Consider the following 23395-nt stretch of genomic DNA (forward strand, 5'->3'; position numbering starts at 1 on the left):
TCTGGCATTTGTGCAGAGTAGCCACTTTGCCTGGACAGCCTGGCTTGTCTGTCTGTCTGTCTGCTGTCAGAGGAGCTGGCTGGCTTTGACTGAGTTCAGTAGACTTTGCTACTGAGGACTTGGATGCCTGGACCTCAGAATCCAGGCTGGCATATCACCCTGAGACAGAATGCAGGCTTGCCATCAGCTCTGGTTGCACAGACTGAGACTGAAAGTTACAGAGCTATGGGACCACACACAACGGGAGCCTAGATTTCACAGAAATCTCTCACCGATGTATGTGGCTCAGGCTGTCACCTCACTCCCAGTGTCCAGCCATAGAGGGTCACTGGCTCCCCTCTGAAAGGACCCCTGTCACCCAACTGTGACTAGTGGGAGTTGCAGCAGGCGCAGCTGACAGGGCACCCACCCGCACAGTGTCACCCGCTTATCCTGGCTCCAGTCCCTGAGGCCTGCCCTTCCAGAGGAATCCAGAAGACTTGGGGCAGGGCAAGCACCCACCCAGCATGAAAAGTCTGGAATGTGAATCTGAGTATCTGTTTCTTTGCGGGATACAGAAACGCTTTGGTTGTCATCCAAAGGCATAAGACTTGCCTTCAATGGGCTCTGATTTGGGGTATTGCCAAACCTAGGGGTCCCGAATTCTTTCATACATCTCTCCTCCTTCTTAGAATTTACTTTTCAGTCTGTTTTTCCTTCCTACTGACAATCAGAACTAATACTCAGTGATGGCTAGAAGAACCCCTCCCCGCCACTCCCAGTAAAAACCATCGAGTCTGGCCTCTGTTGATTCTGGGCAGGAAGGCGTAGTTATTGTCAAAGGGAGTGAAGGCCAGCCACAGCGGGAGAGGAAATCAGACAAGGACGTTTTTAAAAGCAAGCTGTGTTTTTCTGACTGCTCTGGGATTGGTTCCCACCCTACAAGGCTCCTCTAACTCTGGGGAAGAAAAAATATTTTTAGTCTGATAGTGTGCAGTATAGGCAGCCCAGAGCTGAACCATCTGTAAAGGAGTTGATAACACAGAGCAAAAGTTTTAGTGGAACTCGCTTGTAAGGGATCGCCCAAGACCGCAGAGCGAGACGCGGGCTACGTGCAGAGCTACGCGCCTTGTCCGACTCCAAGGAAGCCCTTTAAGAGTCATTTGAGACGAGAAATAATGAAGAAGGAAACAAGTACAGTGGGAATGTTTAGAATTCCTGGAGCAGGATAGAAATCACAGAACTGGAATGTACTTTAGAGATGACTTGGTGAAGATAAGTGGTTGACAAACTGGAGCCTCACTGACGTGGGATGGCATATTTGCTGTACACTGTGTAACAGGTTTACATATTTTTAATGAAGAAAAAACCCCCTCCCTTCTGCATGTTTCCTACAAGTCACAAAGTCATTACTAAGACATTAAATGAAGGGGACCTGTCCCACAATCCGATGTCGCTGTACCTATCCCCTCCCTCTGCATTTAATTGTGCCATTCCGCCACCAGGACATGAATATTGATCATTGATTCTCTTGAAGCAGCAGATATGGAAGAATCCCTCTGGGTTGCTATTATCATGCACCACTAACTCCAGCGTGCTCTTGTGTTGGAAAGGAGACCAGGAATGAGATCATGAGTAATAAGAAACCTTAAGTGTTTGCCCTTGCACAAGAGACAAAAATTATCCAATTTGGATTAGGTTTCAAGAGTGTTGAACTTGAAGGCAAATATTTATCTTCTGGTGTTAAGAAAGGAAAGGATGTAAAACCTTTGACCTTGACTGTAGGGTGGTGTCTGAGTTTGGAAAGCAAGGTCGTATGAAGTCAGAAGCATGATGAGTTTCTCTTTGTCCCTTTCCCTGAACGATGCTAATAGCTCTTACCCCATGCAGAGTGTCAGCTGACTTGCCATCCTGCTCAAGGTTCACAGCAACATTCCACTGGATTCCAGAGTCTCTCCCTCTCCGGCCCAACTTCCTGAAGAGACCCCTTTAAAATTCCTTTCCGACTATAAGTATTTGGAAAGAAAACAACCTAGAGTCATCGGGTGTTTTACAACCTACTTCATCCTCTCTCTGTCACATTCCTCTAAGTGAATTTATATAAAATTAACATTTCCTTTACCTACACGGCAATCTTGAAAGCTAGGCAGAACCACTACTTTTATATCCTTTTAAAATAATAGAACATATAAGTCTTTGCAGAAAGTACGTAGGATTGGAGGAGGTAAAGAGTTGGGTCTCAGTGTATCAGTCATTCTGAAAACTCAGTACAAGGTTCAACCCAACAGATTTCTCAAAGCTTTTTGTCATTCCTGACATTGCACACGCAGAAACTGGGGCAGCCTAATAACATGTCTAAAATAGGCCGATCGGACCCTCCAAAGGAACTGGGACCTTTTTCTTATCAACAATTTCAAATTGTTGTCACCTTAAGTGAGTTACTTATTGTGCAAAGGATGGCCTTACAGAGGCCCGTTGCATCTTGCCTGAGTGGTTAGCTTCTGTGCTCCATGATAATTTGTGGAAGGATGGGGGTAGGGGGGGAAGAACACTTATTATTTTTAAGCTTAGCAAACTACCAAAGTAATTTCTGATCTTTCTGACCCTTGCTTGACATGTAGCAGGATGAGGGGGAAGGTGAGAATGAGTGGAGTTAATCAAAAACTCTAGATTTGAACACTAGCCCTATAACTTTAAAGACTTTTCTTAGCCTATAAACAGGCATAAGAATAATAGGGTACCCACCCCATGAAGCTTTGGGTGGATTAAATGTGAATGTGCTTTCTAAACATTCCACTATAGGACAAATGCAAGGGATATTAGTAACAATAAAAATGATGAATAAGAAATGTTTACGCTCAGTCATGAGGGGAAAAATTTTAGATCTTTTAGTAGCCACTGAAGTCCATAACCTTCCAAACCCACTTCTTTTTCACTGTTTCCAATGGGCCTTGGACCTAATTGGAAGAACACTTTTGAGGCTTCATGACAAAGACCTGCAGAGTGATGCAGGCAATGCCAGCCATTGCCTGCTGATTTTGAGTGCATTTAGGAATTAAATACGAGGGTCATTTGCATTCCATCTATGTCTTTCCATCAGTTCAAAGGATATTTCCAACAAAAGGATGAGGATGAAAGGATTGAAAATCGCTCTGTGGCACTCTGGAGGAGGTCCTGCAATAACAGATACCTGATGGCATTAAACTATAGAGCTTTTACTTAGAGACCATTTTATTAAAAAAAAAAGAGAGAGAGAGAAAAAAAAGATCATTCACTTCACAGAGGTTAGAAAAACACTTTGGGAGTCCATTTGGCAAAGCACTCTTAATTTGATTCTCCTTATTTAATTCCTTCAAATCCCTCTCAGATTAAAATCGTAATAAAAGGCAAAAACCACTTTGGACAACTGGTTGGCAGTAGCTGCTGAAGCTAAACCTAAACATACCCAATGACCTTGCCATATACTGTCTACTCCTATGTGTACGTACAATAGACGTGTGTATATAATTCATCAAAAGACATAGGCAGGAATTTTCACAACAATATTGTTCAAAACAGCTAACATTTAAAAATTACCCAAATGTCCATCAAGAGTAGAATAGATAAATAAAACGTAGCATCGTTACACAAAGGAATACCATGCAATCACGATATAGTGAAGAACAACTCACACATTATGGATAATTCTCACAGTGTCAAGTAAAAAAGCCAAACGTATTTGCTTCCATTTATGTAAATTTCAAAAAAAAAAAAACCAGGTGAAGTTAGCATATGGAGTTAGAAGTCAGCATAGTAATTGGAAGGCTTAGTGACTAGAAGAGGGCATGTGGGGGCTTCTGGGTGCAGATAATGTTCTCTTTCTCGATTTGGGTACTAGTTGCATGATGTGTCGCATTTGCAAAAATTCACTGAGGCACAAATTTACAATTTGTGCATTTTTCTCAGTGTATGTTACACTTCAATAAAGAAGTTTGCCTTTAAAAAGTACATATTTCTTACCTGCTCTAAAGAAGGAAAAATATATATATTCAAGATAATGTTATCTATGCTATTTAATCAGTTCCCGGTTTCAAGGAAGTACATTGGGTACCCGGGAGACATGACTTTGCTGTTGTCTAATCTGAAAATGACAGTGCCAGGGCTGCTTTACCATGACTGAGGACCACACTTACACCATGAAGATCACCCATGTTAAGAAATAACCTACGGGATAGTTGTCTTTCAAAGTGCAGAGCACAGTCTGGAGTTAAACCTGAGTGCAGATCGCAGTTCCATCCCTTGCTAACTGAGCATCCTTGGGTGATTGATTTGTTGATCTCCCTAAGTTTTCATTTCCTCATCTGTTAAATGGGCATAATACCTACCACCTAGTGTTGTGGGGAGGGTCAGTGGGACATGGTTTGTGTCTGGAAACAAATAAATACTGAATTTATTATAGCTGGGACACAGAGCTGCATCGTTTACTTCTCTTTCAGCTGCCATCATGGTACAGGGAATGGTTGCTAATTGATTTAGAGGGTTTCAGATAAGGGTTTCTGTTAGCATGTTTATTCTCCAGACATTTCTAAAGAACTTGCTCCGTGGAAAGCGAGAGAGAGCTTAGAGTTATGGAGACACAGGTGTAGCCCATGTCTTTCAAGGGATGCGTAATCTAATGTGAAAGAGGGGAAAAGCTCGCCTGCATTGACTGATGCCAGATACTTTGCTACCAACTTACCTGTGGTTAATTTTCATAACAATCCTACATCGTAGAGTTTTCTCATGCCAGTTTTTATAGATAAAGAAATAAATCAGTAAAGTGCCCAAGGCCAGAGTGCAGACCCTGGGTTCTCTTGATTTCAAATCCTATCTCTTTCCACTCTGAGTTGCACTGTGGGGTGGGGCAGACAGTCCAGCCTTAATAACAGGAGGCAGAATCAAACACGCAACAATACGAGCACAGAGCGTGGGAGCGACAGAGAGTAGAGGTTAGTTCCCAGTGTCAAGGTCCATCCTGATTGCTTTCAGATATATGTGTTGCCTTCAATTAGTTATTTACTCTGCCTTGAAAATTGGCAAAATATCCAAACTACATATTAATAAAATGTCTCTTCTCAATCATCTTAGCCATCTTTTTACATCATACAGGAATTATTTTTCTAGTTGCCTAAGATTCCTAAAATGAGAGAAGCAAAGTAGATGATGTAGTGATAATTGGTATGGGGAATCAAATTTGTGTCTGAAGATCTGGGTTGTTTCCTGTTTGTGACACGTAGCTGTGTGACCTTGGTCTTGGTGCAGCCAGCCAGTCACTTGGACTTTGAGCCTCAGTTTGATCACCGTAAAACAAGAAGAATGATGTCACCTATTTCAAAGGGTCAGAGAAGAATCCGATTAAATACTGTGTGTGAAAGCGCACAGCCACGGAACCAGCTGAGAGATCCCCAGTAGCTGCCCTGGGTTAATGCAATAGTCCAGGTTTTCATTTCAGCTTCTCATAGGGTCCTGGGAAAGTTAATAATTGCACTGCAGCCCAGTTTCTCTTCACATACAAAGAGAATAGTAATTCCTCTGAAGACAGAAACAATGACTTAAAATTTTTTTTATGTCTCTCTATTAAAGAATACTTTATGTACCATAAAGTTCACTCATTATAAGTGTACGATTTGATTATTTCATTACATTTATACAATTGTGCAGCCAGCGCTATGCAGTTTTAGAACTTTTCCATCTCCCATTTGATTTATTCAATCCTACCCCTAATCCTAGTCTCATCTCCATTCCCAGCAACCACCACTCTATTTGATATCTCTAGAAATTTCATAGAAATGGAATCAAAAATATGTAGTCTTTTGTGTCTGCCTTCTTTCACTTAAATATAGTGTTATCGAGGTTCAACTACATCGTAGCAATAGTTTGTTCATTTTTGTTGCTTAGCGGTGTTTCATTATTTGGTCTACATTTTGTCTGTTCACCAGCTGACGGTCATCTGGATTGTTCCCAGTTTGGGGCTATTAGGAATTACACTGCTATGAACTTTTACATACATGTCTTTGCATGGACATATGTTATCATTTCCTTTAGTGCGATGCTTAGGAGTGGAAGTGTGGGACCCATGGTATTTTAATGTTCAACTTTTTGAGACACTGCCAAAGAGGCTGCCAGAGGAGCCGTATCGTTTTACATTCTCACGAGCACTGGATGGATTCCATTTCTCCACATCCTCCTCAAGGCTTGGTATGGTCAGTCTTTATAGTTATGTAGCCATTGGAGTTGGTGTGTAGTGGTATTTCATTGTGGTTTTAGTTTTATTTCTCTAATGACTAATGATATTTGAAATATTTTCGTGTGCTTATTCGGCATTCACGTATCTTCTTTGGTGAACTGTTATTAAATCTTTTGCCCATTTTTTAATTGAGTTGCTTGGCCTCATATTATTGAGTTGAAATATTTCTTTATTCCGGATACTAGTCCAGTTTTAGAAATATGATTTGCAGAAATGAAATTTCTTTCAGTCTGCCGCAGGTCTTTCTATATTAATGATGTCTTTGGAAGAGAAAAAGGGTTTTAATCTTGATGACATCCAATTTATCAATTTTTGTTTTATGGATTATGCTTTTGTATGATATCTAAGAAATCTTTGCCTAAACCAAGGGCACAAAGACTTTCTCCTATGTTTTTGTCTAGAAGTTTTATCTTCTATATTTAGGTCTATGATCCATTTAAAGTTACTTTTTGTGTGTGGTGGGAGGTAGGGGTTTAGTTGGATATGGATAGCCAACTTTCCCATCATCATTTGTTGCAAAGGTTACCCCTTCCCCAACAAATCACTTTGGCATTTTATTGAAAATCAATTGACCATAAATGCGTAGGCTTACTTTGCACTTTCTCTATTGTTCCATTGACCTATATGTCTATTCCAATGCCAATATGATTCTGTCTTAATTGCTTGTAGATTTATAATAAGTTTTGAAGTCAGGTAATTTAAGTCCTCCAACTTTATCCAATTCTTTTTCAAAACTTTTTGATTCTATTAGGTCCTTTGCATTGCCATATAGGTGGTAGGATCAGCTTATTAATTTCTATAAACCAGCTGGGATTTTAGGAGACATTACATTGAATCTATAGATCAGTTTAGAGCGACTGGTTAAGTCCTTTAAGAAGGCATACCTGTATAGATAACATTTATATAGCACTGTTAAATTGCAAAGACTGCGTTAGAGTTTTTGCACTTTATTCCTTGGCAGGAGATGAGAAAGCAGTAACTATCTGCAAAAAGTCATCATCGTGCGTTTGCTCTGGGATGTGGCCATTTGTTATATTCTTTACCTCCTATTAAAAGAAGGGAACTGGTGCTCTTTTATATTTTGAGCAGCTGATCAAGGAAAACCAGAACAATGGAAGCCAGTGATATGTTTCTTTCAGCACGATTTTGTGCATCTTCACTGGGGAACACAAGCTGCCGCCCCTCCCTCTGACATAGCACATGTGTTTGAAGCAGGAGTTGCAGTTGGTGAGGTGGAGGGGCTGCAGGATGCTCTCATCTGTGCAGGTTGGCTTCGCACAGACTTACGTAGAGCTCTCTGGGCTTTGTGAAAGCTGTCTGAGCAGACTGGTTTATTCACCTTTGCCCAGGAAACGAACTTTGGGCCAAGGCACACCCTCATTCTCCTGCCTGTTCAGGATGTAGCATCAGGAAAAAAGCCTCCTGGAACAGGTGAGTGTTCAACTGGAAGATCAAGCCAGTCCAGTCCTGTTGGAAATCTCCCCCACTTCAAGGGAGAAAACAGCGAATGCAGAGTAGGCTGAGTCAGCCCCCACACTGCCTTCCTGCAGGAGTGAAACAGAGGATTCGCATGGTTCTCTCTCTCTTCCCACCCTTGCGCCTGGCACGTAAGCAACACACCCCTGTTACTCCTTTGTTTCCTCGTGTGCCATCAGGTTTGGCATTTTAGTACCACCCAGACTGGTGTTTTCCCGGTTCATGATGCTTTACATAGACTCATTTCAGTGCTTATGAAATAAAAAAAGAGAAGCTCACTTCTGGTTCTCACCGTCGGGCCATCATTCTTTAAACCCATTCTTTAAAAGGCTCTTGGGTGTTGCATATGCACAGTATATTTAGAAAACTAATCTAGACCAACACACCACACTGCTATCATTTGCATGTCCTTAGTCTGAAATCACCGTCATCCAGAGCTGTGTTTGTGAGTCTCAGGGGCAAGAAAGCATTTCGTTTATTCCTTTGGGTATTCTAACACCATCTCTGAATCAAATGAAAAAACAGAAGCTCACTTCTGAATCAAGTGAGAGCTCTGGGAAAAAAAAAAAAAAAAACTGACTTCAAACCTAGACCTTGATAGTTTAACTTCCTTTATGGAAATGACTTCATTCAATTATCTTTCAGTGCTACACCCTTGTTTTTTTTCTCTAGGGTCTATATGAGAAAGGACTATTTGGACATTTCTAGCCATCGGCGGAATTAGTATGGAAGATGTTTTTCTGTTCAGAGCTGATATCCCTCTGTGAGGATTCGTTTGGTGCTTTGAGGAGGCATGTAGCGAGCGTAGGTAGGCGTGGAGTCAGGTGACTTGGGCTGAAAGCCCAACTCCAATTCTTGGAAGCACCGAGGGCTATGGGTAAATTGTTCACTTTGAGCTTTAGTTTCTCTGCTTGTAGAACAAGATTGTAAATAGCATCCACCTCACAGGGCTGTTTTGAGACTGGTCACTTAATGTCCTTGGTGCAGTGCCTGGCACAGAGCAAGAGCCTGCAGAGCCTCAGCCTATGATTCCTGTCACGAATTTAGAATCAGGAAACCTTGGCCTCTCCGGTGACAATTGTGTGTGGCCATTTTTTCATACAGTGAGACTTTTGTGGCCCGTTTTCGCTTTTGTTCTCCCCTACTAAGAAGGTCAGATCACGACAAACATGTTTGTCTTACTTTGGGGCCTTTTGATTTTTCTTTTCCTCTGAGGCTTTTGTTCAATTGTTTTTAAATCGTGGCTTTCTCTGATAAGCATCTGCAGGTCCCTTTTGGAAGTAGGCAGGGCCTAAGTTATAAATGGCCGAAGGTTGACCTCAAAGGCCATCTTCCACATCTCCTTGGTTCGCATCAGGAGGAGAGCACTCCAAGAGAAAGGGGGTGAAGAGAAACTAAAAAGGACAATCAGCTGTCCAGGAGTTAAGCAGATTATCAGACAAGCAGATTATCTGATCAAGGACGGGGTCTATATTTACAGTTCTCTTTTCGTCCTCCCAGCGGCCTATTATAGCTGGCACAGGGCTTAGTCATGACACCAGCATTTCTCCTGGGTATCAGACACTGTGGGGTCATTGCTTAAACTCCATTCCATGCCACCAAGAATTTCCTTTCTCTACCCAAATTGCTTTTCTGTTGACACTGCCATGCGAGCTTATAGAAGTACTGGATTTCTCACAGAGTCTTAGAATTTTATAGCTGAATGGGACTTGAAATTGTCTAGTCCAGCCCTTCACTTTTTACAGATGAGGTACCTGGAGCTGGAGAGGGTAAGTAATGACATAATTGTGGTCTTGTGATAACAAATTAAGGAAGGATACCCAAATCTCCTGATTCCAAATATTATAGCCCTTTCCAGGGTCACCCCCCACCACCACCCCACTTCCACAAGGAGTTCAGAACTCCTTTCTGCTCTTCTAGACAATAGATTTCATCAAAAATGTGGTGCCTTACATCAAATCCTACCCCAAAGTAGGTGGTATGTAGCCAAATGTTATTCTAGCCTGGACACTAAAGTTCATACTTCAATTTAGAGATTAACCAGATAGTCCTTACAACCACACAAATCTGACTTAATCGGCACTATTAAAGGCAAGCAGTGTTTAGCAGTTTGAATGTGTAGGCTGGTGCTTTACAAAACTCAGCTAAATAGGCAAATTGTTTATTGTCTGTAGAGTTTAGTGTCAGCCAGAATGTAGACTTTAACATGTGCTTTTTGAGTATGTGAAAATGAAGAAAATAAGGTTGTAATTTTTTTAAACAACAGCGTACAAAGATGGATGGAGATGGATGGAGACTAGCGATGACAGGCATGCCCAGAGGTACATCTGGCCTCGTGGGCTCAGGCAGAGCTAGAATGGCAGGGTGTGGGCCTGGGGCCAGGTACCCGGTAACCTCTGCTTATGAGATCACCTGTCCCAACAAAGCTCACACTGTGCTTTAAAAGTTCATAACCAAAAACCTCCTATCCACAATGAGTTGTGTGTTAATTATCTGTCCTTATGTGGGCACTATTTAGTCTTTTATTTTGCTTATGATCTAAAATTCTTTTCCTTCTTCTAAAGATGACTTCAATTTAAATGAGTTTGATTCAGCTACATCCATTTTTTCAGTTAGTTTGCATATGACCCCAGGTCCGTGTTCAGCTCTGATACTTTTCCTGGCCCTGTGCACAGGGCTTGTCTGTGAACCGTCATGGGTGCCTGTGTAAGAAGAAATGAAACAGATGTGGTGGCTCATGCATGCAAAGGAGGGGCTCACTTATTTTTGAGCACCTGGCCCCATGGCCCCCCAGGCCTGCACTGCTACCTAACAAAGACTTTTGAATGGCTGTGACACTCCCCTTGGATTCTGGCTCACTGGAAATCTTGACAAGTTCAGCATTGTGGGACGAACCAAGTGCCTGCGTCAAGACTGATGTCCTTGGCATTACGATGGTATTGTTCTTAGCAGTGCTTTTGCTGCTGATTGGTAGAGAAAAGCCCTGCCACCTGGGGCCTTGTTGTATCTTCCATCTGCCTTCTGTGACAGTTCACAGAAGACAGTTCTTTCTCAGTGTCTGTCACTGGGAAAGGGTAGCATTCAGAAAGGCTTTCTTCAGCATCCCAAGCCACGCCAACGAGCTTCTTTTTATGAATGGCACTGGGATCATCTCTGTGCAGAGGGTTATTGTATTGTTATTCCTATTATTATTATTCCTATTATTATTTGTAGTGCATCACACCATTTTCAAAATGTCATTCGATCATTTACCCTAATAGTGTCACTGTGAGGTAGTTAGAGCAGTCGAGTACTGCATGGTTATGGTTACTGGATATAGTAGCCATGACATGTTCTCCGTGCGGAATACAGTCAGTAGTATGGTAATAACTATGTGTGGTGCCAAGTAGGTACTAGACTTACCAGGGGGGTGGGGGGTCACTTTGTTTTAAAAAAAAACAAAAAACAAAAAACATGTACTTCAGAGCCAGACCACTTCCCCGTCATGTGACCGTAGACAAGTTACTAAACCTCGCTAAGCCTCAGCTTCCTCGCCTGTAAAACAGGGAATCATAGTAGTTCCTACACTATTAGGTTATTATGAAACAAATGACTAAATATTTATGAAGTACATAGAATAGTGACTGATATAGAATAATTACAATAAAAATGTTCATTTTTATTATCGTCAACATCATCATCTCTACTTTGCAGTAGAGGTTCCAAGAGTTTGTGATTTGCTCAGGATCATATTTCTAGGACAGGCTGGGTTAAAAACTCAAACCCAGATGTCATGACTCCAGGAGACATAGACTCTTTCTCCTCTCTGTCTTTATTTTCTTATTACGCAGCAACACGAAATACATTCTTGTTGTAAAGAATCGAAACGATATGGAAGAATACAAAGGAAATTATAGCCTTCGCTACTCTTCCCTCCCTTTGAAGAGGTATTCACAGCAAACCGATGGATGTGCATTCTCCTTATCTCCTCTCCACGCAGGACGCACTAAGATAACAATATACGTATATACATGTGCGTTGTCTCTGACATGAATAGTAGTAACAGGGCCCGACTTATAGGCCTGATGAGGAGATGCAGGCAGTATGCTAGTCTAGTCCTCTCTTCAGCTACCTGAGGTACATGCTGTTATTCTACCCATTTCGTAGATGTGGAAGCTGAAGTTTAGTGAGATTGCCACCATCACAAGACCACATAGTGCTGAAACTGGGTTTGAATCCAGTCTCGCTTACCCCAGTGTCTCCATACTCCTGACTACTACTCCCCGTGACTGTGTTATAGGTGGTATTTTTCCACATGATGTTTTTTCTTTCCATGTAAGTACATATATGTTTACTTCATTCTTGTAATGGCTACATACGATTCAGTATTTTACTTAACCCCTTTCTTATTTAGGTTGTTTTCTGTTTCTTTGTTCTTTACCATTCTTTACTGTTTTATATAATACTGAATATCTTTAGTGCATACGCTTTGGGACACGTGTGAGAATTTCTGTAGGATAGCTTTGAGAAGTGGAATTTGTATGTCATGGAGTATGTATATATCACATCTTTATAAATATTTCCAAAGTTGCCTTCCAAAAAGAATTTTGCTCACTAACAGTGCGTGAGATTGCCTCTTTCCTCACACTAGTTTTCTGTTTATCTTTGCCAATTTGACGAAGAAAAAAATTTTTTTCCCCAAATTGCGTTTCCCTGATTCCCGGTGGGGTTGAGCTAATTCTTTACTTTGAGGGTCATCTATATTTCCTCTAGAAATTGCATTTTGCCCATTTGCTGTTTATTTTTTATTAAAGATGTTCTTTGTATATTCTGGATGATAATCTTTTGTCTGAAGTGTGTGGCATATATTTTCTTCCTGTCTTGTCACTTCTCTAAGTGGCGAACCCATTGTTCTCTCCACTCATCAAATCTATGTTTTCAGCTCATTCGAAACAGCGCTTTTATCATGGTTCTCTTGTATGTGTGGCTTTGCAACTGTCTCCTCCTTTCTGTTCCACTGGCTTATTTTCTACTCCTGCCCCAGAATTAAAGTACTTTAATGATTTCAGCCTTAAAATGACTCTTTATATCGGGAAGGGAAAATCTCCCTTTCATTACTGCTCTCTTTTTCAAAAAATGTCTTTGTATAAAATTAGTCTGTCCAGTTCTGTAGAGGAAACTCCTATGAGAACCTCGACTGAGAATGCGTTGCATTAACAGGTTCATTTTATATAACTTGATATGTTTACCATATTTAGTTCTCCCATCCAGAAACACGGTGTCTCTAAGTCTTTTATGTCCATCAGTCAGTTAAGTTCTGTGATTTTCTTTATGTAGATCTTGCACTGAAAGGTTTATTTGTTGCTATTTCAAATGGGGTCCTGTTTGCCCATGACACTGACTTAATTTATGTCGCTAGTGAGTGGGAAAACTATTGGTTTTTATGTTAATTTTTTATTTAGCTACGTGACTGAAATCTTTTATTAATAACCTTTATACTTATTTCTTTTTCTTGACTTATCACATTGGCTAGGACTAAAACAATGTAGAACAACATTGGTGAAAGCATACAGCCTTGCCTTGTTCCTGTCTTTAATGAGAATGCTTCTAACATTGTGCTACTAAATAGGATGGATCACTTTTTCAACTCGAATACATTTCTTTCTATTCCTAACTTACTGAGAAGTGTGCTTTTTCACTGCAGACTACACCAGCTTTCTATCAAGAAGCCTTAATTATTTCTCTTACATTTTCCTTGAGAATCAAGAGATTGTCTTGACTGGAACCTCCCAGCATTGCCATCCCAGCTGAGCCAACATGGTTTAGAACTTAGTAATATCTTTTCTCTGCCTCCTTTTACTCAGATCGAACCTTGGATGGCCTAAGGGAGGGAGCTACTTTGTGTTGTTGACATTCCCTATGCTCCCCTCACCCACTGCCTCCCAAAAGTGGGGGGAGGGTGGGGGGAGGGAATAAACATACCATGCAGACAAGAACAAGAGCACCACTTCTGGAATCTTCTGGCAGATACCACTGAAAAGATTGTATTCCTGGCTTTTAAATGACTTCAGGTTTTTTTCCACTTGATTATCTTGAGTAGCCGAGCATCATCTCACACTCTGGTTGCTAAGTGGCTTTTGTAGTTTCTACAGGAGGGTGTGAGATTTGTAGTTTCTACAGGAGGGTGTGAGAAAGGAATCACTGCCTGCCCTCTGATTTCCTGGTGAGCTTTCTTGTAGGCTCAGGGTACACCCACTTCTAATTCTAGGCTCTCTGCACTGCCTTAAATATGGTTATTACAAAATAAATGTTTTCACAATCGATTGATAAAATGATTTAATTACAGAGTACATATGAGAATGTTTAGGTGGTAAGATTTTTTTGCTGAGTTATCAACAAAAATATTTCATTTTGTCAGGCATGTATTTGGAGCATGAATCTAATGTGACTTGGCACCTGTCTAGAGAATCATCCCTGTGACCAGTGACATTTTGCTTTGGGAAAGTCAACACCTGCTGCGATGGCATCTGTCATATTTAGGAACATAGAATGAATGCCCATGGATAATGCAGAGCCACCTCAGTAAAATGCCTTCTGTAGAAAACAATTAATATAAAACTTTGGCCAAAGATCATTGTAAGCAGCATAGAAGAGAATTTGGGCTCCTTTTGAGATAAAGCAGTAGATGATATATTTTACTGTGGTTTTTCTCATCTTGATGTAAATAAGGTAGATTTGATTGTTTTCAGACTGTTTAGCTAAGAAAACAAGAACCTGCTAATAGGATCCTTTCATTTTATTGCTTTACTACAAACCATTGTTAGCCTCCAACATCAGTTCATAGGTTAATGTTTTTTGAGATGGGTTTTTTTTGGGGTGGGGGGGTGCGGCGCGGAGGGGAGGGAGATGGAGCAGACTCATCTCAGGCATGTGGTGTGTTACGATCCAGGAGAACACAAGCCAAGAGAGAAATGAAAGGCAGAAACCATAAGAGGCAAGGCGGCCCCTTCATAACAGGCATCAGTAGCTGGTCTTCGAGACCCTTCCCAATTCCAGTGGTGTTGGCTTCAGCTTCTAGGGCTGTTGGTATAGGAAGTTTGGGTAATTGGGCAATTATTTTTCCTGCCTTGGCTTCTTTTTCTCTCCAAATCCTAAGTCCAGAAAAGAGGCTGGAGGCATGACCAGAGTAGACTAAATGTTCCCTATCTCTTTCTTGCAGGCAGGTGACAAACATTACCACCCCAGCTGTGCACGATGCAGCAGATGCAACCAGATGTTCACAGAAGGAGAGGAAATGTATCTTCAAGGTAAGATGGACTCAAGAACCCAATCAGTTCTCTCCACCTGGGGAAAGGAAACCTTGCTCTGTTTGCTTGTTTATCTGTTATAGAGAAGGAGGCATTTCATTAGCTGCAAGGCTACTCGGATCCAAAATGAATGTGGCCAGAAGTTACCTCATCAGCTAGTTTTAATCAGCCAAGCAATTGACTTGCTGGCAGTGAGCCCCCAAGGCTGTTAGCAAATGAAAGCGTTGCTGCTGGAATGTTGAATAGGACTGGATATTTGATGCTTTGGACCGAAGGCAAGAGGAAGATGAGGAACATCTCCTCCCACCCTTTCCATGAATGTGCTGGGGAAATAACATATCGCAGGGAATGCTGCTCATTGGATAGCTGCTTGGTCTTTCCCCCTTTCACTCTCTTGCTCTTAACCAGGCTTTCAGGAAAAAGAAAGTCTCATAGTTAGTGCATTGCATCACAGATATATTTCATCTCAGTAAGATGACATAGCTCTCATTTTGAAAGAGAATTAGAGCACGCCCAAAGTCCCTGTAAGAGAAATAGAGAAGTTTCTAGTGGCATTACCAAGGAGCCATTAGATTTTTTTTTTAATTGAAAATAATCTTGAGAAATTTTCCCAGTGTACAACTCTGACTAGTTTTTGTCTCCTCTAAAATTCTGAAGCTTCCCGGAGAGGCGGGAAAGATTCTTTTCCAGTCAAACAGTACCATCTGTGCAAGCATTTACTATTTTTAGCCGTGAAAGCATCATTAAATAGACAAGGGCTTATCAGTAAAATTAGCAGGAGCTGTAAGAGCTGTTGCTCATTCAACTTTGGTAATTACTGGGTCTCATCTCCTTCGCATGTCATTTCTCCCTTTCTCTCTGCACATAACACTATGTGTATTTTTAATGAATGGTTGGTTTTGCTGTCAGTTTTTTTATGCAACCAAGAAACATCTACAGAAATTACCCTGGAATATTAAAGCAAAAGCTTCAGCCACTCTCCCCTGAAACACACTAGATATATGAGAAATTAACCACCCAAACATCCTTTTAGCTGTAGAATGATCCCTTTCAAAAATTATGATTAAAAAAAAAAAATCACTGAATTCTGCAAGGTCCAATAAAGACAAGTGACAAGAACCCGAATCTGTGGCCTCGTGACACGGTTCCCTGAGGACAAGCTGTAAATTTGCAGTAGCAATAGGCAGATGTCACTTTGCATTTTCAGAATGGAGCAGATTTATTCTTCATTTGGTTTCCAGGCTTTGTTTGAGATTTTAGTGTGTCAATTACAGCACTCAAAGACACAAGAGTGCCTGTCAACCCTGCGTCTGCTAGGAACTGCGACTCAGGCTCTGGGTGCAGCTCTGCACCTTCACCTCAATAGAGTGATTTCCGGCTGTGCACGAATGCAGTACATTCCCACTGCAGGTAACCAGCTGTCTGTCCAAGTGGGCCACGTCCAGACTCCCAGGGATTACTGTACGCCTTTTCTTGGGTTTCAGTACTCTTTGCTTGCCCTCTCGGGCACATCCTTGAAGAATGAGCAGTTTCATCTTCCTCGGCATCTAACTTCTCTGTGACACATTCCTTGTGTGCCTGACCCCTGGAGAACAGTGTGACACTGTGTGCAAACCCGGTGTCCTGGCCAAGGACTCCCACTCAGTAGAAGCTTTGCAGCGAACGCTGCTCCTGGGCCCGACCCCGAGGGCCTTGGCTCTGCGCTGAGATCATTTCCTGTGATTTGTAGCCAGCCTCAGAGTAAACGTTAGTGCTGATGGGATTGTGTGTCTGTCTGATTTTTGTTTGTTTGATTTTCTTTTTTTTTTTTTTGGCTCAGGGTTAAGCAAGATAGAAATGATTGTTAAATAGGGATTAAAGTATCCGATATGAAATGTATTTTCCTTGTCATTAATTTAATATGATTTTAATTCAGTGGTATAAAAGAATTCAAGAATTATTTTGATTTATTGTCTTTTCAAGCACACGCAGATTGCTGCTTGGAGAGTTAAAGATTTCGACAATAAAATGTAGAAAGCCTAATAGTCATACTGAGACTTTTATTAAATTCATGTCATTTACTCACTGTTTTCCACTTGGTAACTTTATTTGCTTAGTCTTTTCAAGTACTTCTTCTAGTTCTCCTGCCCATCGCCACATTCGGACATACCCTTATGTGAACATAGGACTTACATCTAGGTCTTATCCATACTTGTATAAAGGACACATATTTAGGCATACAAAATCACATAGGCTGGCTTGGATTCTCACAAGATGAGAGCTTCCTACTGGAGGAAGGTGTTTTGCTTAGATCTGATATATTCGTACCATCCGTGGAAGTGCTTCATACTCTGAGAAAATGAGGCATTGACTCAGGAACAGAACATGACACTTACGTAGTAGCTTCATGAGTGTAAAAGTGAAGACTTCTTTTAGTTAATTAAAAGGTTGGATTTGTCATGTAACTTCCAACCTTTCTATTAGTTGGCCTGATTGCCCATATCTGTGTAGGTGACTATGTGTAATTGGATTAAAAAAAATTCATTGAGTTTTGCTTCTGAATGTAGACTATCTGGTTTGACATTACTTTTCTCACCTGAATTGCTTGGTTGTTTTGATGTTATGTAAACATGGCCGATGGCTTATATTTCTGAAATTAAACCCAGCTAATGGGAAGCACAAAACACTCTTGTGCCCAGTCAGTGGTCTCCGGTCTGGAATTATGACCTTTACAGAATGAGCTCAGACTAGACGAGGGAGACACTGGGAATCTGGAGCGGTCACGGCTCACTTGGGCACAGCGCCCATACATGCCCGTGCTGGGGAGAGGGATATAAACCACTCTCGGAAGTTCTGAGACCACTGTGGCTTCGTTCCATTTCCCTTGCCCTCAGCCGTGTGCTGTGTCTTCACAGGTTCTACCGTTTGGCATCCCGACTGTAAGCAGTCTACCAAGACGGAGGAGAAGCTGCGGGTAAGGAAATAATTACAGCCGTGATGGCAGGTGTATTTGCAGGCCATACGTTTCACAGTGACATTCTTGGGGCTGGAATTCGGGTGACATTTTTTCTATGACTTTTCTCTATAGGAGACCAAGTTGAAAGGTCATTTGGCCAGGGAAGGAAATTCCCTCCTACCTTAAATTGATTGTGGTTTTTGTTTCATTTGCTTGTGTTGAACAAAGTAAGCCTTGCCTCACTAGTCGGATTCTTAGGAAAGCATTCAGGGGAAACGTCAAGCCCTACAGATGAGAAAAAATGATTCATGAGGTCCTAGGTCCAACATCCGGTGGCCTCCTCGCCAGACTTTTTTGCACTTGGTTCATAATGTACCACTCCAGTGCCCAGCTGTTGGTACGTTTTACTGCCCTCGCAAATCCAAATTCACCAAGTAGCCGCCATCTTCAAAAGCTGATGGTTTATCAGATAAAACCTTTGGGGAAAATAATGATTGAGCCCAGACATGTCAGTGTGAGCAAGCATCCTGGTTAGTTTTAGAACTTAACTCAGCATCAAGATGTTTTAGTAACTATCCTAGAATGTTGAGCACCAGGGCAAAAAGGATCGACCCCATTTCTCTCTCATTTCTAAAAGCGTCTCCTGGTCTTACCCATTCTCTGAACACCTCCAGATGACAGCATTTGATCTGTTTCAGAAGCGAAGAACAGTACACAGTTGTAAGGTCATTATCATAATTTGTATCCTGTTCAGATGCCCCCAGGTTTTTACCTGGGCTGTGAAGTATTTTTCAAAGCAATAATCAGACTAGATCCCACAGCCCACAGGCTCTCTGTTTAGCTAACTTAGTGATTCCCTTGGAAAAACTGGAGTTTGACTGTATTCTACTTGGTGTCTCAGCGTAAAGAATGGACCGGATTTATTTTGGCGGCCAGACTCTAGAGTGTGGTCTCATTTATTCTTGATCTACCATTAGCAATGTATATAACCCAGTAGTAGCTTTAAGCAGAAAAAAAAAAAATCTACTTTTCTCAGAATAGTTGAGTGAAGATAAGACAAACTGAAAAGGAATTTACCCACCAATATCAGGCTGGCTTTGGTTTCTTTTTCAACATACAGCTTCAACTTGAGCATGTGTACATAACCTTCCAGTTCAGCGACCAGCAGGCACACACTGGAACATCGCCCGTGGGTGCCAGATTCTGGGATTTCTGAGAAACCATGGATGCTTTGGAAATGGGTTAACTTTGTAAAATACTAGAACATGAGAGAGAGTGCTTATTGTCACTTTTATCATAAGAATGTAAAATTCACAATATATTTGGGGGTGCTGCCCAGAAACCACCCAAGTAGCCAGTGGCTCACACTGTCCCTACGGTGCTGCTTTTGGTCTTTTGAATAATCACTGTTTCGTTTACTTCATCCCCTATGAAATCTTTCGGGAGACAAAGAGAGGAATGCTAATGACGCCAGGCCGCACGGAATGCGGTCTTTTCTCTTTAAGGAAGGATTGCTTGAATTTGCAGATGGTGTCACTAAAATGATGAAAAAAAAAATCTTGATCACATCAACACTCTTGATCACATCTTGATGGAACTCTCTGGATAAGCTTATGAAAACAGCTAGTGAAATACTTCCACTCATTCTGGCCAAGAGGAGCTATTGTTTTTTCTTCCTTAGTGAAGGTTTCCAGAGAATTCCAGAGCTCTTCTAAAGCCAGCCTTTACCGTTTGGGAGGTCAGGTCAGCCCGCAGCTCATTCACCTTGGGAAGGCAGCAGTGAGGGGTGTGATGCACCTCTGAGGGAAGACATTCCAGTTTACCCAAGTGGGGTACGTGCTGACGTGGTGGGATCTAAAGAGGAGTCAGTTTTTGAATAAGGGAATAAGTCTTGTGCTCTCTTGAGGGTGTGTCTACAGATCACACATCTTGAGCCAAGATTTCCAGACCTTTCACTGGGTGTCACTTTAGTGCAGTTACCATAGCAAAATGAAAATGTTTTAAGAGTCTTTCAGCAATGCCACTGAGTTTTCCACATTATTGATATTTAAGAACTCACCGGGTGTTTGTAACAACAGATTTTTAAAAGAACATCTCTCAGTGGCTTCACTGGCTCCTTACTCTTCATATGGAATGTCTGAGCCAAAATAAATGGAACAGAATCACGGGAAGGTCGGAGTGGGGGCTTGGAACATAGGTAAATATACTGTAACTTGAAGACCAGTTAATGTGCTTTTAAACCTGGGCCTCAGCACGCATGTGCGCGTACACACACACACACACACACACACACACACACACCAACCGAAGCAATGACTCTTGGTGTTACTATCAAATTAGTTTTCTCAAAGGTTTTTTTTTGTTTGTTTGTTTGGATAGTGTTCTAAATAGAGGTAATTTCTTTGTTCATTCTTCCCTTTTTTCATGTCTCATGGCAGCCACCAAACATTCAGCGTTCATCATCCGATTTCTTTTATCCCAAAAGTCTGATTCGACGCACAGGACGGTCTCCGTCTCTGAAGGTTGGCACTGTGTCCAGGCTGAGGCTTGGAGCCGCTGTCCCGGACCCAGGCTTCTGTCGCTTTTCCTCCTTGTGCTGCTTTTTTCACATAACTACTCCAGCTCCTGCAGAGGCAGATGCTTTTTCTCACCCCACAGAGCGCATCTCACATTCCGATTTGGGCTGTTTTCCTCTCTGATCGATGTTTTCATTTAGAGCAGTGGCTAAAGCAAGCACGTTAGAAGCTACCCTTTGGTCCTGTGTTCACATGTTTGTTCATTGAACAGATATTTGCCATCGCTCAGATATAGTGTGGGCTGGAGGCTGTAGACGTAGACTAGTAGGGAAGAGAAGACAGAGAAGTAATTATGAAATGGTACAGAAACATATCACAGGATATGGATCACATAGATCAAAAAAATGCCAGATGAGGGAAAGGGTCTCAAGGGGCACTTCCTGGAGGATGGACGAGATTTGAGCATGTGGAGACGATGAGACAGGAGTCGCCTGAAAAGAACAGCAAAAGCATGGAATCAAAGAAAGCACTGCCTGGGTAGGGAATGGTTTAGCTCAAGAAAGAAGTGGTGAAGTAGAAAAGGAAGCAAAAGAGACCAGGCAGCTCCTCTGCAGAGGCCGGGAGATTGACATACACTCGCATTTGACCTTTCTAAGAACGCCCATGAGAAGGCCGTCCTTATTCCCACTTAGCAGATGGAGACACTGAGACACATCGTAGTTACGTAACTTCCCCCAGAGTTAGCCCACCGGTTAAGTGGAAGAGCTGGGATTGGAACCCATGTCCCTGTGAGTCCATAACTCATGTTCTTTCCACTATTCCATAAGGGGAGAGAAAGGGGGTAGGGGGGAAACCTAGGAAGACGGAATGAGGAGCGCATTAAACTCCGGCTCCGTCTGATGGTGTTTAAGGAAGAGGGTGCCCTGCAGGAGCGGGGAGCGTATTCAGCCAGCTCCCCGGATGAGCACTGAGGCAGGAGATTGGGTTCTTGGCACAAACTTACCCTTCTTTCGGGGTCTCTGAGAATCAGTTGAAACCTTGGCCTGTTAAATTACAAGTGACTCTCCACAACCCCATCTTTGCCCACATGAAACTCATTTTGTAGCTCTGCCGACAAGTCAAGGTCACAGCACAGCGCTTCGGTCTTTTTCCTGTGCTAGCCAGAACTGCACTAACGCTCAGAAGGGTTTTAGTTTAAACTTTACCTTCTAATGATTCGAAAGACATTTAAAAGTATAGGGTTTTAGAGTAGAAAGAAACCTTTTAGATATCACATCCTTACGTTTTTCATCTGCAGGACAGAGTCAACCCAAGACTACACAGGTCCTGGGCCTCAGGTGCGTCTTGTTGGCCCATGAGCTGAGTTACACAGCAACTTGCATTTGTCGTATGATTTTCACTCCATCTTAAAGCTTTAGCTCCAGAGGCAGAGTTTTCACATAATGCGAGATGACAGTCTCGTGACTTCAGCGGAACAACCAAAAATTGTCCCCACTGTGTTGCTCAGTGGGGACAGTTGGCAAGAAGCTGCTTCTCCAATAGTTTTGGAGGTCTTCCCCCCAAAACGATACTTTATCATTCAAATAGTGTCCTGTTTTATAGCCTAAGGCTATAACCAACTATAGGCTATTTTGTAGCCTAAGGCTATAATCAACTGATGCATTTTCATGATTTGACGAAAAATACCGAGCGAATATTTTGGTTTGCTCCAGACGCTGAAGAAGACGTGGTGGGGCATCTTGAGAAGTGGTGAGTTAGAGGACAGAGAGAGAGAGATCTGTCCTTAATAACATCTCTCCTTCTATCCTGTTTTTCAAAAGGGACATCTGATCCCCATTATCCAGCCATAAATATCAGTGAAGTCAACTGTGGCTTCTTTGTCGCAGGAAGTTGTAAACAGCTTGGGACCTAGCAAAGGAAACGGGGCATTTGACACAGTCCTCTTCACCCATTGGCCATTGAAGAACAGCTCACCAGAACTTTTAAGAAGCCTGAACACTCTAAAGCGATTCTCAAGTTACACAGACATTTTGATTTTTTTCAAATACCGCAGCCTATATAGTAATTAACTCATTTCCCCAGAGAGTATCAGACACATTCAGTTATTAGGTAAACTGACTGTGTTCCTTGCAAGGCCACTCAGCACTCTACCCCCCAGAAATTAGCCCTGGTTTTGTTGTGGAGGAAAGTCATTTTATTCCTTATGTTCTAAAATCACTCCTCCTTTCGTCTTGCCAAATTACAGGTAAAAGAAAATGATTAAAATAGAATTACCTAAGAAAAACGTACTCCAGTTTTACTCACTTGGAAGAGTTTTATATGAACAGCAAATTGTGTCTATAGGTAAAACTCAGCAGTGAGCATTTGTAATTCCTGTCGCCATTTATTGTGGACAAAGCACATGCTATTCCCAGGACCAAGTTCGTAATAATCCGAGTGAATCACTTGCTTTCATTCTAAAAAGGGAGTCACTCTGCTGTGTCTTTGGAGCCGAGAGCATGAAAGGGCTGCCATACAAAATGGGTGTGAGATTTTTTTCTTTTGAAACTAACATTCACCGATGAAAACATATGTGCTTGCAAACCTGTAATATACCAAACAAATACAGTGTGTATATTTCTTAAAAGCTAAGTAGGGCTTTATATATGTCTAGAAAGGAAATAATATGGTTGATTATTGTTCATGTCGCTACGCTACATACTGCTTTATTCCCAGCTTTCACTTTGACTATTTTATTCTCTTTGGTCTTCACGATTCACCAGGATGAGTAGGTATCACGATTCACGCTGGAAAGACATCCAGGCCTCTTGGCTGTAGTAGCGACTGGTGGCATTTGTGAAACTCTCCTGAGAAGGGGTCGTGTGCCCGTGAGACCCTCCTGCTTCCTCTCAAACATAAACTCTTTTTCCCAAAGGAGTTGATTTCATGCTTCCTTGAC

The 23395-nt window shown here is 41.9% G+C and overlaps 1 protein-coding gene across 8 annotated transcripts in view; it reads left to right on the forward strand.

Annotated features, from left to right (window-relative positions):
• Positions 1-23395, forward strand: part of ABLIM1 (actin binding LIM protein 1) — a 256869-nt gene that overhangs the window by 192152 nt on the left and 41322 nt on the right. For 7 of the 8 annotated variants that reach the window (XM_015596345.2, XM_015596347.2, XM_015596344.2 and 4 more), the window contains 2 exons: positions 14919-15006; positions 17901-17959. In XM_015596345.2, the coding sequence (XP_015451831.1) occupies positions 14919-15006; positions 17901-17959 (147 nt within the window). Of the gene's footprint in view, positions 1-14918; positions 15007-17900; positions 17960-20379; positions 20464-23395 lie in introns of all 8 variants that reach the window. The other variant, XM_006920840.3, reaches the window with a different exon arrangement.

This window comes from Pteropus alecto, unplaced genomic scaffold, assembly GCF_000325575.1.
Source record: "Pteropus alecto unplaced genomic scaffold, ASM32557v1 scaffold177, whole genome shotgun sequence".
NCBI lineage: Eukaryota > Metazoa > Chordata > Mammalia > Chiroptera > Pteropodidae > Pteropus > Pteropus alecto.